The following is a 14,274-nucleotide window of genomic DNA, read 5'->3' as shown; positions in this document are numbered from 1 at the left end:
CTCTTCATATATATATATATATATATATATATATATATATATATATACACGAAGAGTATATATATATATATATATATATATATATAATGGCTCTTATGGCTCATATATTATGATATGTTAAGAATATGGAGCTCATAATCAAGGAGAAAAAAAACTACATTTTATCCAGAGACCCAAACTGAACAAAAATATACAATTTGATGTAGTTGTTTTATGATCAGAGCTCTGTAGTTCTGTCAGACGACCGAAGGCATTTGGGAGAACAGGTTTTTCAGCAAAGTGTTGATAATGTTGATAATTTAGAGGCCTTGGAAATTTGTGTATCAAATATGATACAGTAGCCTTTATAGGCTTAAAAAACACTGGTAAAGTTATGGGACTTGTTTGTCCCATGTCTGATGAATCTGCAAAGTAGCGTCTTACACTGTCCACTCAGTTGATGACGGCGAAAAAGATCACATCATCACAGCTGAGATTAAAGACACTCCTAAATTGTGAAACACATTTGAGACATACAAACATACTCAAAACATCAGTTATGCGTAAGTGTTCAGCATGCTCACACGTCAGCGCTCCATCTGGAACACAAACACTCACACCTCCGTTAATTAGCTGTCAAATCAGCTTAAATAATGATTGGACACAGTGTTCTTCATGACGCAGGCTGTCATCGTGCTGCCATTAATGCACTGGTGAGCTCTCTATCTCTGTCTCTCTCTCGCTCACTATCATTTTACATTGTGCAGTTACGTTAAAGGCTTTTATGTTTAAGATCAATAGTAATGGAAGAAATGAGTATCCGTTTTGTTGAAAGAGAAAAATAATATTCAGATTTATATAGAGTGCAGTGGACTGTCATAATTTAATTAAAAACTTTTTTTTAATTTTAAAGTTATTTATTTTTTTCTGTAATCGCATGTACAGTATACTACTGTCCAGAGTCAGTAAGATTTTTTGGTAACACTTTACAATAAGGTTCCCTTAGTTAACATGAACTAAGAATGAACAATACTTCTACAGCATTAATTAATCTTAATTAATATTAATTTCAACATTTACTAATACATTATCAAAATCAATGGTTGTGTTTGTGAACATTAGTTAATGCCGCGTGAACTAACATGAACAAACAATGAATAGCTGGATTTTTACAACTAACATTAACAAAGATGAATAAATACTGTAACACATGTATCGCTCATTGTTAGTTCATGTTAGTTAATACATTAACTAATGTTAACTAATGAACCTTATTGTAAAGTGTTTTAACCATTAATAATGCATTAAATTGATCAAAAGTGGCATTGAAGATTTTTACATTGATATAAAAAATAAATATTCAAATTTGAGTTTCTATTCATTCAAGAATCCTGAAAGAAATCATGTTTTGCACAGAAATATTGAGCAGCACAACTGTTTTCAACATTGTTAATAATAAATGTTTCTTCAGCAGCAAATCATCATATTAAAATTATTGCTGAAGGATCATGTGATATTATGCAGAAAGTTCAGCTTTGCCATCACAGGAATAAAACGTCTCGGTTACGTATGGTAACCCTCGTTCCCCGAGGAGGGAACGGAGACGTACGTCATAACTGACTCCGTTTCCATTCCCTCCTCGGGGAACAAGGTTTACCATACGTAACCGAGACGTTCCCCTTTGTCAGTTCACTATTACGTACGTCATAACTCATGAAATGGGGATATCTACCAACACGCCACTGCTGCTGGCCCTTCTAGCACTCTGCTTGAGTCTCCTGGCCTGACCGCAGTGTTGGGCAGAAAGTAGGAGCTCTAAGCAGAGAAGGTCAGTCACTGCTGTTCCGCAAGACCCACTCAGTTTGACTTATTGGATAACGCTGGGAAAGCGTGCCCTTGGAGAAGGGGACGCTGCGGAGGCTATAGAATCTAGCAAAACGTGTTGGGTGTCGCCCAGCCCGCAGCTCTACATTTATCTGTCAGCGAGGCGCCTTGAACCAGCGCCTAGGAGGAAGCAACACTTCTAGTTAGAGTGTGCTCGCAACCCAATCAGGTAAGACATATCTTTGGACTGGTACGCCAAAACAATAGCATCCACTATCCAGTGGGCTAACCTCTGCTTGGAGACAGCCTTTCCCTTCTGCTGGCCTCCGTAACAGACAGCTGATCTGGTGTCATAAAGCTTTGCGTTCTGTCCACGTATAACCGCAAGGAGCGGACGGGATATAGAAAAGCCAGGGCTGGGTCTGCCTCCTCCGAAAGCAGAGCTTGCAGGTTCACTACCTGGTCCCAGAAGGGAGTGGTAGGAACCATGGGCACGTATCCAGGCCGGGGTCTCAGGACAATGAGAGTCGCAGTGCTGTCCGTACGCGCCCACCCAAGTTCAGGGGCATCCTTTTCACCTCTGTGCGGAGTTGCGATGCCCCTGAACTTGGGTGGGCGCCGGGTGAACTGAATATCATAGACGAGTCTGATGGTACAGACAAGCCAGTGAGACGGGCTGGGAAGTGCTAGCCAGGCTCACAGACACCGTGCAAGCGGGACCAACGGGACCACAGACGTACCCGGGGTGGGGCAGCAAGGTGGAACACAGGGACTCGAATTGGGTGTGAGACCAGTAATCCCATCCGAAAGCTGCCAGGCATGCGAAACAGCGAACGTGGCCGTCAAACTCGACGGCACACGGCACACTGAGCGCTAAAGCCCTCATAAGAAAGGCAAGACGAACAACGTGCCGACGTGGTCATGCTCTCATGAGAGAGTATAAACCACCCACAAACGCAGTCTCAGCATGTTTGCAATGCGCTAGAGGAGTGAGGGGCCCAAGGAGGTGGTCTCGTTGGGAAACGCTCACTGTAATCCTCAGATCACCAGTGCTATTAGCCAAAGTAACCCTTATCTTATCTGGTGGCCACCAGAAGAGGAACTACATAACTTTATCGTATGATACAGTACGTCCCCACTGGTGGACTAGAGGTACAAGGAACCATTAAAGCCCCCCCTGTGGTGAAAATCCAATTCTTTACTGTTGTTTATGTGCCTATGTGGTCTCTTAAATATGCTTTAAAATGAACCATGTGCAAATTCATAAGTCATTACCATTGCTGAGAATTTTCTCCTTAAAACTGCAGTTAACCAAAGACAGTCTCAAAATCGCTGGTGTTTCTGATGTCACAAACTACCTTGTAACCAATCATGTCAACGTGTGACAAGTGGATCTCTGAGCTGGTGTGCATTCAAGCTATTTTTGAAATTCCACTTTTAAAATCCCATTATTATCTTTTTATTTTCAATACATGCTACAAAAAGCTGACCGCATGACCTTTTAAACAGGCACAAAGGTCTGACTCAGTCAACCTCCCTAACCCACCCCACCGCACCGCACCGCTTTTTATTATCTTCATTGTATGCCGTTCAATAATGTTTATGTGGAGTTTGTTTATGAGGGCACCATGCAGCCCCACACGCTGCTCATTGTTCCAGCCATCTGCTTTCTGTTGCTCACGATGCTGTTTGTCTCCACAGCAACTGCTTCGGCTCCAGGACGAGCTGAAAGGGAAGGAGCTGGAGCTGGAACAGGCCAGAGATGAGCAGCGCTACCTAGAGGGAGAGGTCCTCAGCCTCAGGGAAAAGGTTGGACAGACTTATTGGCCATTTTGCTGAATAATCTGAATTTTCCATATACACACAGTTATAGTGTTATGGGGGGATGGGGGGGTCTACTTTGAAGCTACAGCTACTCAAGCTGTACCCTTGTAATGTACCATTTTAGCTACACTAGAAGCTTATTATCTTGTAAGACTTTATTGTTTTACAATCAGAACAGTTATATGGCAGAAAACAATGAGGATTCCAATTATGGTGACATCATTTTACCACATTTATTTCCACTAAAGCCATAATTTACTGTATATAACGATGAGTTCTTGTGGTGAACTGGAAATGTCTACGGGGCAAACTGCGCCGTTTGTCAGAGATGGTTTAAACTCGGTACAATGGGCATCAAGACAGTGGAAACACACACCCAAAGTGGGAAGCACACAGCGAGAGGCTGTCACAGTAGAAAGGTAAAAAAAAAAAAACAATCCTGAGAGAGGTGCTATCTGACTAGAGAAATTGGATAAAAAAAGGCTATTGTCTTTTAGGGATGTTCCCAAAGCTGAAAACCATGTTCAGAAAGGAAAAAACGCCCCCTAAAGGGACATGGTGGTAAAAAAACAAAAAAAAAAAACAAATCCAATACTTTTGTGTTCTCTCGCAATTGTATAGTTGGGAAATTATATTATATTGTATATCATTTGTGGAGCCGCTATCAATATGTGGGGTGTTGAAATAGCTTTTGAATGCAAACTCATTTTTTACTTCACTTTCAAATATGCGTTCATTCATAGTCTGTGTATTTCCATCGCAGGTTTGGTCTTAAATTTCATATAAGGTGGCATTAAAAAGGTCTTTAAAAAGGTCAGTCATTTCTAATGAAATATTGTTCCACCAACAAACTTCACTGTGTCAATGGAACTTAATAATTTAGATTACAACAACAAATCACGTTCTTCCTACTAATTTAAACATAATTGGCCCTGCTGGCCTGGAACTAATTAATCTTATTTATTTCAGTTCAAATCAACAGCTAGCATAGCACGTGTTCAGATTGTATTACAATAGTATTTAGGACAGCTTTACAAAAAAGAAGACGTGAAATATTGTTCAGACATTTGAACTTTTACTTTGCCTTTGACTTTTACATGACCCATCTAAATTCACTTAATTAACTAAGGAAGCTTGGTTCTGACACTGAATAAAAACCAAAAAGGTAATTGTGATTTGTTTCTGACTTTTTTTCTCAGAATTGCAAGATATAAACTCACAATTGCAAGTTATAAACTCGGAACTTTGTCTTTTCTTGCAATTCTGACTTTATTTCTCAGAATTGGGAGTTTATGGAAAAAAAGGTCAGAACTGGGAAATAAAAAGACACAATTACCTTACACATAATTGTGTCTCTACTTTTGCCATTGTCAAAAGTGTGTAACATTCAGTTACTTCCCAGCACTGGTTGGGAGTTAGTTTGTAAAGGGGCACAAAGCCTTATGTAAGCCATTAAGAGCACTGTTCGCTTCACATATACTGCATTTTGGCAGTGTCTGCCTCCTCGTGTGACAGCGGGAAGCTCTTCAGCCTGGGGTCACTGCCTGTCCTCACTCCCCCTGTGCATGCAGCGAGAAACACAACTCAACATGGCAGCAGGAACACAGGGTAGACACACACACATACCTGAACACAGAGAGATGTAACAGCAACACACGAAAAGGAGCAGGACAGTTTTTCGTGTCAAGATGAATATGCTTTGTCGTGTCTGGGGAAAGGAAACAAGAGATAGCGTAGCGTAGTGTAGCGCTGGAGAGCCGGGTTGTTCTTCATTTCTACACTAGACACGCATAGTCACATATGCCCAGTCTATGAGAATGATATAGATTCAACACAACACCTGCATGTGCAGGAAACGTGCACAGTGGCCTCGAAAAAGATTCAGCCACACACAAAAGTCGGCCCTAGGCGCCATGTGACATTTTACGTGAATGTAAATCAAGGTTTACTTGTGAAGAAGAACACTTTAGCATATAGTACTTTAAAAAAAAGCGAATATTATGGAAATAATATACTTACAAATATATTCTTGAGTGTTAATTGCAATGAAATTAAAATGTATTAGTTTACATTTTTATAAAATGCAGTTAGCTGAATGTTAGAGTTTCACAGACGAGGCTTTAGCTAGTCTCAGACTTAAATGCATGTTTGAGCTGTTTTAACTGAAACAACTTGCCATTGTTTTGTCTCAAGATGCACATCAATAATGTTTTTTTCTAAGGCACGTTTGTAAAAGCTACTTAAATGTTCTAATTGAACTAAGGCCTAATCCTGGCTTAATCTAAGCCCTGTCTGTAAAACCAGGCCTATATGTAGTTCCATAATTACTTCTATTGTCTTTGAAATATGGTTAAAGTACATGCCTGAATGTACTGACAAGCATTTACGGTAAACTAAAAAATACTTAGTCACTGAAACACACTTTCAACATCTGACAATAGATCTTTGAAAAAAATTTGAGACACATGAGTTGTGAAAGTGACTTTTGTCCTTTAACAGACTGTACATCTCTCACTCTTCTTCATCCATGCCAATTGAAATGTGGTGTCTGCCTTCATTAAAGTCTATAGAGATGTTGTCAGTGAGGACAGATGATCTGTTGCTGAACAGCACAACATGATACCTTATCATTGGTGCCAGTATAGTGGTTTACCCAGACGCAGGGAATAATGACCAGCCTTGTTTACTCCATTTTCCTAACAGCAGACATTGGTTTGCATGAATGTTATTTGACTGAGATAATAGGAACATCAATAGTTGTGGAGGTCCTGTGGAGCCCATACGGTATAAGCGCTCCTAACCAAACCGGCTAGCAGATGGGAGACGTGTGTACAGTATTTTTAGAACCAGAGGGGGCTTGCTTCCATTTCCCATAAATAAGAAACTGCTGTGAACTTCTAGAGACACCCTGGCTGTAATGTATGGAATCACAAATGTGTTTCATTACACCATTTCTCACAAGCATCCATTAAAAATGTAGTATCAACTTGGCACACTAAAGGCCAGTCTGAAATTTCCCAGATGTAACATCAGCTTCCATCCACCTAAATTTATTTTGTTGCATAAAGTAAAATTGCTGGATGGAAACGCCAAGATGCACATAAATTCAAAAAATGCACATGAAAAATGTATGCAATCATTTGAGTAAAAAAAAATATATATATATATACGATAAGACAACATTCACAAACACCTTTACTGAAATAATTCCTCGATGCTCATCAAAAAAGTCATGTGACTGTGCAATGGGACGGCATAACTGAACTAACCAGTGGACCGATCTCGTTGCACAGCATTTGAAATGCTGTTTTGGTCATTCTGAAAGGCCTGAACAAAGTCTGTCGTCAAAGTGTCTTACATGACTGCGTTCTCAAACAGCGCAAGTAACTTATTTAATATGAAACTTATTATATACAGTGGCTTCTGCTACTTCTTAGTGATATTTAGTGGCAGTTTATCGAGAAGTGATGATTTTGTTCTCTTCGACTCACTGGATGAAACTGGATACTTTATTCGCAAATGTTTTATGCAATATTTAAATTTTGAGCATAAGTTAAATTCGCAACTTTGGATGGAAACATAGCTGCTGTCTGCAAAGCTCCTTCAAAGCTGCATTTCAAAACATTATTGGGTCTGAAAATGAGTATTTCTTTTTTTTTCTTGACAGCTGTTGAATGCCATGGAATCAGTAGACTTGATGAACCACAACTCTGAAGGCCTTGAAAAAGTAAGTCACCCTGCGTCCTTCTGATGGTCACCAGTGAAATTAGTCTGCAATACCAGAACACTTCAAAAAAAGCACGTGAACCGCTAACATTGCGGCATCCCTTTATTTCTCTTCACACCATGAGTTCTCTGGCAGGAGTTAATTTTAGCCTACTGATCTGTGTGTTCAGTGAGTGAAAGGCCTCCCTCTGCTTTTCTGCACAGTTCTGCCGAGAGTGTCAGGCACAGTGTCAGAAATTAATGTTTTAGTAAGGCGTAATATTATATCCAAAGAAAAACACTCAAATTTAATGAGTAAATCAGAATAAGTTTGCAATTGAAGAAGGAGTTTTGGAGTCTTTCCTTCACATCCAGTTAGTTCAGAATATCTTTTTTTCTTTTTCTTAAAAAACACTTCATACTAGATACACTAATTATTCAGTTGCATTTCTGTCACTTCAAGGGCGTTTTCACACCCCATTCGTTTGGAGCGTTTGATTCAGAAGCTGGTATGTTCTGAATCTCCCTTAGTTCAGGTCAAGTTAATATACAGTATATGAATACAGCAATCACATTCACACCAAAAAGTGGTCTTGTCAACTTTGTAACAGACTGCTATAATGACAATGTTATTACGACTGAGCAATTCAAAGAACCAACCGATATCCCAATCGATTCCTAGCAATGAGATAAAGACATTATATTAACATGGATAACAACCATGAGCGTATCTGATCTTTGGAGACAAAATGTGTGGGTCAGCACTGCTGTTCCGTATCAAAACATGCATATGAATTCAAAAAGGTAAAAAAATATTAATCTCTATCACGTATTTACACATGGTATCACTGCTAAATGTGAAGTAAACAGATATATGATATTTGTTATCTATATCATAGATCAGTGTTTCCACCTTAATTCAAATCTACATACCCAATCCAAATTCACAACTTGTGTATCATCTAGAACTCTAGAGTTATCCACTCGTAAATATGACTCCGCTAAGTCACTCAGGCTCTGAATTCCATTTTGAATTATTTACTTGTGAAAACAATCTGAACCCACATTTTAAAAATGTAGTTTGATAACAAAGAAACTCGGTTAATTTCTGACTCGGGTCAGCAACCCCCATGCACTGAAAAAGGCATGGAAGTGCTCTATAATCCCACTGGAGTGATGCACTTTCTGGAAATAAAGCAATGTTCTCTCTGAGGACATACATGTGAAGTTTTCTTTGAAAAGTTACTGAACTGGAATTTTCCATAGGTCATACAGTATATGGCTTTAGACACATGCGATATGCACTGCTGCCTCCATTTAGAGTTTGTCCCTGAGGGTGTCCAAAAATGTACTGTTCAAGGACGTTTGCTATCATTTTTATTCAACCTCTATGTGACTTAACGGCCAGCCATCTTGGGCAGAATCTTGGAAGAAGAGCCTCTAAATGTCAATAGATATTGATTTCTCTAAACACAGCAGATTGCAGTGCATTTTCAGTAAAGATTAGCAGGCAAACCGAACAACTCAACAGTTTGCATGATCCCATCAGTTTTATCTGCTTTGTGGAGGTTACACTGCTTGAGATAAAGATATATATTATAGATATTAAAAAGTTTTTTTTTCTTTTTCTTTGTATGTGTGTGTACAGGGAGTCAATGGCACGGCAGCACTCTACCAACATCGAGAGAAGAATAACGAGACGGTCATTTGGGGTCCTTTGAGATCAGAGAAAGAGGCTCTCTTGCTCGGTAATTATTCCAACTCCACTTCATGCCGTTTTGATCTATAAAACATCTTGAGCCGTGTGCTGAGGGCCTTGAATACCAGATGGGCTTGGAGGATTGAGTCCTAGCTTAAAAGCACAGGAGGGCGAGCAGGTGCAGGAGCAGCCAAGCAGTTGAAATGCAAGGCTGTTCGACCCGTGTTGGAACCGATACGATAACAATGACTAAGAAAAGGTGAGGGATGAGAGGCCGGACACTCCTGCAACACCTTAGTCTCTCTGTCATGTTTTTGGAAGATGATCCGTAGGAGGAGCTCAGGGGAGCTGTTCTTCTTTTTGCCAGTTGCTTCATTGGCTCTAGCCCAGAGAAGACCACACAGTCTTCGCTCTATCTAATGGCTACACAACACCGCCGCTCGCAAAGAGGACACATATACTGCATTGATGGAGTAGGGAACGTCAGCCAGGCTCTGAGGCCCTGAGCCAGAACGGCAGAAAACCCAGACTCATTTGAGCAGAACAAAGTGAAGGGACGGGCTGAAGAAAACAAATTGTTTAGATCTCCAGGCGCTCTAGTACTAGACTGTTAGCTCTGAAGAGGATGTCTAATGCAGTCATTGGATTAGCTTGCACTGTAAACATAATTTTGTATAAGCTTCCGCTGTTAGGCCATTCAAATGAGTTTGTTTGGATAGATTTCTCGCACGAGTATGCGAAAACAGAGATGTTTATCTCGGTAAGCACGATGCACTGTAGCAGAACAGAGACGTATGGTGCCGCCTCAGCTGTTCTGCATTGAATTTTAAAATCGAAACGGACATCTTGAGACTCCCCTTCCCTCCCCAAGTGTGGCTCTGTGAAAGTAGGTCTTGCGGAGGGAATTGAATGAGGTTCATTCGTAATTGGCGGCGTTACGGCATATAAATCAAGGAAATAAATATTGGCTCGGGCCCTTCAGGCGAGGCATTATATGCTGTGCCTCTGCATCGGTGCTTTAACTTTTGCAGGACCTCTCTAAAGTAATCAGCTTAAGTGGGGGAGGAATGGGGATTCTGCTTCAGGCGGTATATTTATGACCATGCGGCTACGGGTCTCATGTCTTACCTACTAGTCAGAGACAACATATGTTCATTCACAAGCTTGTTCTGTTGTCTGTCTCTCTACACAGGAATCATTTCAACCTTCCTCCATGTCCACCCATTTGGAGCCAACATTGAATATCTGTGGTCTTACATCCAGAGACTTGATACAAAGGTGATTATTTGTGTTAATTAGTTCACCCAAAAAATGAAAATTCTGTCATCAGTTACTCTCATGCTGTTCCAAACCCATAAGACTTTGGATAATCTTCAAAACACTTTTTTTTTTTTTATGAAACCTTTCATTGAAACTCCAGTTAACCAAAACTCCAAAAGGTCAATAATGGTGTTGTAAAACAAATCTATATAAATCAAGCGATGTAACAAAAGTATTTCTGTCAGGTCCATTAAGTCAAGAACACAAAGACAATAAAAATAAAGAATTTTTATAGAGTAGATTGCAAACAAGTTGATGTTCTTGAATTGAAATTTGGCGGTATGGCTCTGTTCAGGGAGTCCTCTGACCTTTCATGAGCACCATGAAATAGCAGAGAGTCAGAGGACAGCAGCAGCAGCATTAGGGGACGCTCACACAGTTTAGGACTGTGAGAGCTAAAATATCCCCCCTGTGAACAGAGCAGGCAACATGACATAACGCAAATGCCACGTTATGCATAGGAGGAGCTGGGGAGGTGGCGGGCAGCAGAAGCGAGCAGCAAGCATGTATGAGCAAACTGAATGTGCTTTAAATAGGGCGCCTTGTTTGAGCTTTGGCCATTGGCCATTGAGCAGCGAGGGGAGTTAACGAGCTAATGCAGCTCAGCTGGAGCAGATCAGCTGACGGGACAGTGTTGTTAGCAAACAGCATTAGCAGCGTCTTGACTACCTGGCCTGCCAGAACTGACGCTGACGCTCAATTGTGAAGTGATATGATCGCTTTATATGGTGAACAGATTTAATTTAGGCTTTTATTCACATATAAACACACATAGGCTACATAGCGCATAACATACTGTAAACACAGAAGCTCACGTACGTCACACACTAGAACAAACCTCATTGGTTCTCACACATCAAGCAAGCACAGTTGAGCTTCCATTTACCATTTGTGATGTGCTCTAGTATGTGTGTTCAGCATTGTTTAGATGTAAATAAAAGCCTAAATTAAAACTGTTGATCATATAAAGCGACTGTATCTCTTCAGTTTTTTTTTTTAGTTTTTTTTTTATTAAAAAAATAACTGAAGTCTTATGGGTTTGGAACATCTTGAGGGTGTTTAAATTCTGACAGTTTTCATTTTTGGGTGAACACATTTTTTTATTCATTTACACATTATGCCAATGTGTATGCATGCAGGATTAACAAAATATTAGAAACAATCTAATTTGAGTCAATATGTTATATGAGCCATGTGTTCCTTATCTCTTTGACCCTTAAATACCGCATGAAATATTAGAGGATGTGTTTGAATTCAGCTATTTGCACCCAGGTAGCCTGGTGGAGCTTGACCCGTCTACAACATAATGCAGATTTTAAACCTGAATTTGAATCACATTTGTGACATTTTCTTTAATCCCACTGCTCTTCCTATTCCTTCCTGTCTACTCTCTCACTGTCTTTATAAAACCCCAAAATAATAAAAAGTTACTATTATAATATACTATTATAACAGTACTGTATATGTTATTATTCAATTGTATAATATATTTAAGCATTAAGTTGTCCTGTAAATCATATTGAGTAACAGATTCCCAAAAAAAAAAAAAAAAAAAAAAATACCCATTCGTCTGTAATAATATAATAGGTACCACTTTAGTTTAGGCTCCAATTCTCACTATTAACTATTTGGTTATTAGCATGCATATTACTAGGATTTGCCAGTCTGTGAAGTAAATTCTATTGACCAAAGTTAAAAAGTCCCAACTTCCTTTAATTGAAAGAAAAGGAAGCCATTTCATCAGTAAGCCATTTCATGGAGTCTTTAATATGAGATTAGCTGATCTTAGTTTAAATCTTATCTTATCCCAATCTAAATAGTCATTTACTTTAACTAAGAGTAAAGACAAAAAGCAGCATTATAAACTGAATACATTTTTTTATAATCTCTGTCTAAAAAAATAGCAGCACAGTATGACTAACTGTTTGCAGGAAGCAAATGACAAATATACTGACAAACACATTAGTGCCTTTGATTAATTTCTAAGCAAGCATTTTTCTAAGCGAGGGAACAATGGGCAATTCTGTGTCAGTTTATGCACTAAACGTTCAACGTGGAACTAAGTGTCACTTTGCTTCGCTCATGTCTCCATTCTTCAGATCTCGGCCAGTGAACTTGAAAGATTAATGGTCCGGCTGCCCAACATGTTTAAGCAGGAGTTCAGTGGTGTTGGAGCGACGTTGGAGAAGCGCTGGAAGTTCTGCGGGTTTGAGGCTCTCAAGTCGGCGTGACTCGCAAAGCCACATAATATACTCACACTGAGGCTGCTGGACTTCTGAAGGACTGATCCAGGTTCAGTAAGAAGGCCCAGAGCCTCATAGACAAACAACAGGCTCTACACTCCCGTATACCGCCTCAAATCAGTCAGATGTCTGTCGCTGTTTCTTGCAGACTCTCGAGAGGAAGTAAGACTCTACATGTGGAGTAGCATCTGATGTATTTACTTGAAAAAGCTCCTTCCAGACTTCTGTGCCGATTGCGTAACATATCTATCAGTGGCGTCGTCCCTGAAGGCTGGGAGATATCCAGGAATATCGCGCCTCTCGGTTAAAAATACGGAATGTTGAATATGGGACACAGATGTGTGATTGCGGCCCTCTGCGCCCTTCAAAGCCAGAGTATGTGTGAAGATGATTTCTGCTCTGAAAAATGATTTAATACATGGCCAAAGTGCCGGAGCTGATAGACAACAGTTGCACAGCTGACGCTCTTTGGACAGTTTGCTGTGTTTCAGGCCATCCATGTCGTGTCGACGATGTATGTAACATGCTCTTTGTGTCTTGATGCACCGTTGTTAATGGTCTGCTTATGTAAATTATGTTTTTTTTTTAAATCAATTAAAAAACTTTTATGCAAAATCTAAAGCAGTTGTACTTAGAGAGGAAGTAAGACTCTACATGTGGAGTAACATCTGATGTATTTACTTGAAAAAGCTCCTTCCAGACTGTCTTTACTAGCCAGCTTTGGGTGCCGTTTAGTATTGAATGCAGAATTGAAAACAGAACATTTAAGAATTTTGTTGATTTCGACGACTGAAATTCCATAAATGTCATTCAAGTTTATCATCTTTTGAGGTGTGGCCAATTTAAATTCACCCTCGTGAACTGAAGGGGGGCCAGTCCTTAAACTCTGGATTTTGCCCAACCCCGTTCCCGGCAGCGTCTTTTCGAATGTGTCAAAGCTGCTTGGTTGTGTTGTGTCTGACATGTTTTTTGATTCGTGTCTGGGATAAACAACTGAACTATCTGCCATGAATGTGGAGCAGAACTTCCCTAATCACCCAGAATATAACAAGCTGTGAATAATGAATGAGAGGGGAGGAGAATACTGCTCTGTGTGTGTTTAATTTGATCTATTTGCTATTTACATCAGCCACTGAGATGCTGCTAGCGACATAGTGGTGCATCTGAGACCATCTAAGCCATTTGCATTGTTGCTTGTGCAGCACTGGCATTATTTGAGGTTGTTAGAGTAATGAATAATTAAAGCTTAAGGATCAAGGATTATGGTGAAGCAAGAGCTAAAGCACCTGCATCTTCAGAGAACCCCTTAATTCAAACAAGCAATAAATATGTTGTAAAACTGTGAGATATAAAGTCACAAAGTTGGATTTACAAGAATGAACACTTCATGTTCACTGCACTCTTAAAAATAAAGGTTCTATATAAAGTGCTGCTGGGATGACGTCAAAACCCGGAAGAGTAATTCGCCAGCGGTTCCCTCAAGATTTTCCTATGGGTTTTTATAAGGGTGTTTTTCTCAGTTTGAGTAAAATAAGGTCAGTGGAAAACATAACTTGACGATACTTGGATGTTTTGTTCTACAACGTAAACTGCACACACTCACACGGCCTTATCTAGTTACTTATTAAAAACATACCAAATCCAGATGTTATAAACCAGGGGTGCCCAAACCCTGCTCCT

The 14,274-nt window shown here is 39.8% G+C and overlaps 1 protein-coding gene across 3 annotated transcripts in view; it reads left to right on the top strand.

Moving 5' to 3' along the window:
* The window catches only part of enox1 (ecto-NOX disulfide-thiol exchanger 1), a 109,901-nt gene extending 95,772 nt beyond the window's left edge, over positions 1-14,129 (top strand). For all 3 annotated transcript variants that reach the window (XM_082175049.1, XM_082175047.1, XM_082175048.1), the window contains 5 exons: positions 3,505-3,612; positions 7,295-7,354; positions 8,981-9,080; positions 10,224-10,309; positions 12,451-14,129. In XM_082175049.1, the coding sequence (XP_082031175.1) occupies positions 3,505-3,612; positions 7,295-7,354; positions 8,981-9,080; positions 10,224-10,309; positions 12,451-12,582 (486 nt within the window). In that variant the 3' untranslated portion in view covers positions 12,583-14,129. The remainder of the gene's footprint in view (positions 1-3,504; positions 3,613-7,294; positions 7,355-8,980; positions 9,081-10,223; positions 10,310-12,450) is intronic.
* The last annotated feature ends 145 nt before the right edge of the window (positions 14,130-14,274 follow it).

The sequence above is a fragment of the Leuciscus leuciscus genome (assembly GCF_965113295.1).
Source record: "Leuciscus leuciscus genome assembly, chromosome: 7".
Lineage (NCBI taxonomy): Eukaryota > Metazoa > Chordata > Actinopteri > Cypriniformes > Leuciscidae > Leuciscus > Leuciscus leuciscus.
This window is presented reverse-complemented; position numbering and strand designations above follow the sequence as displayed.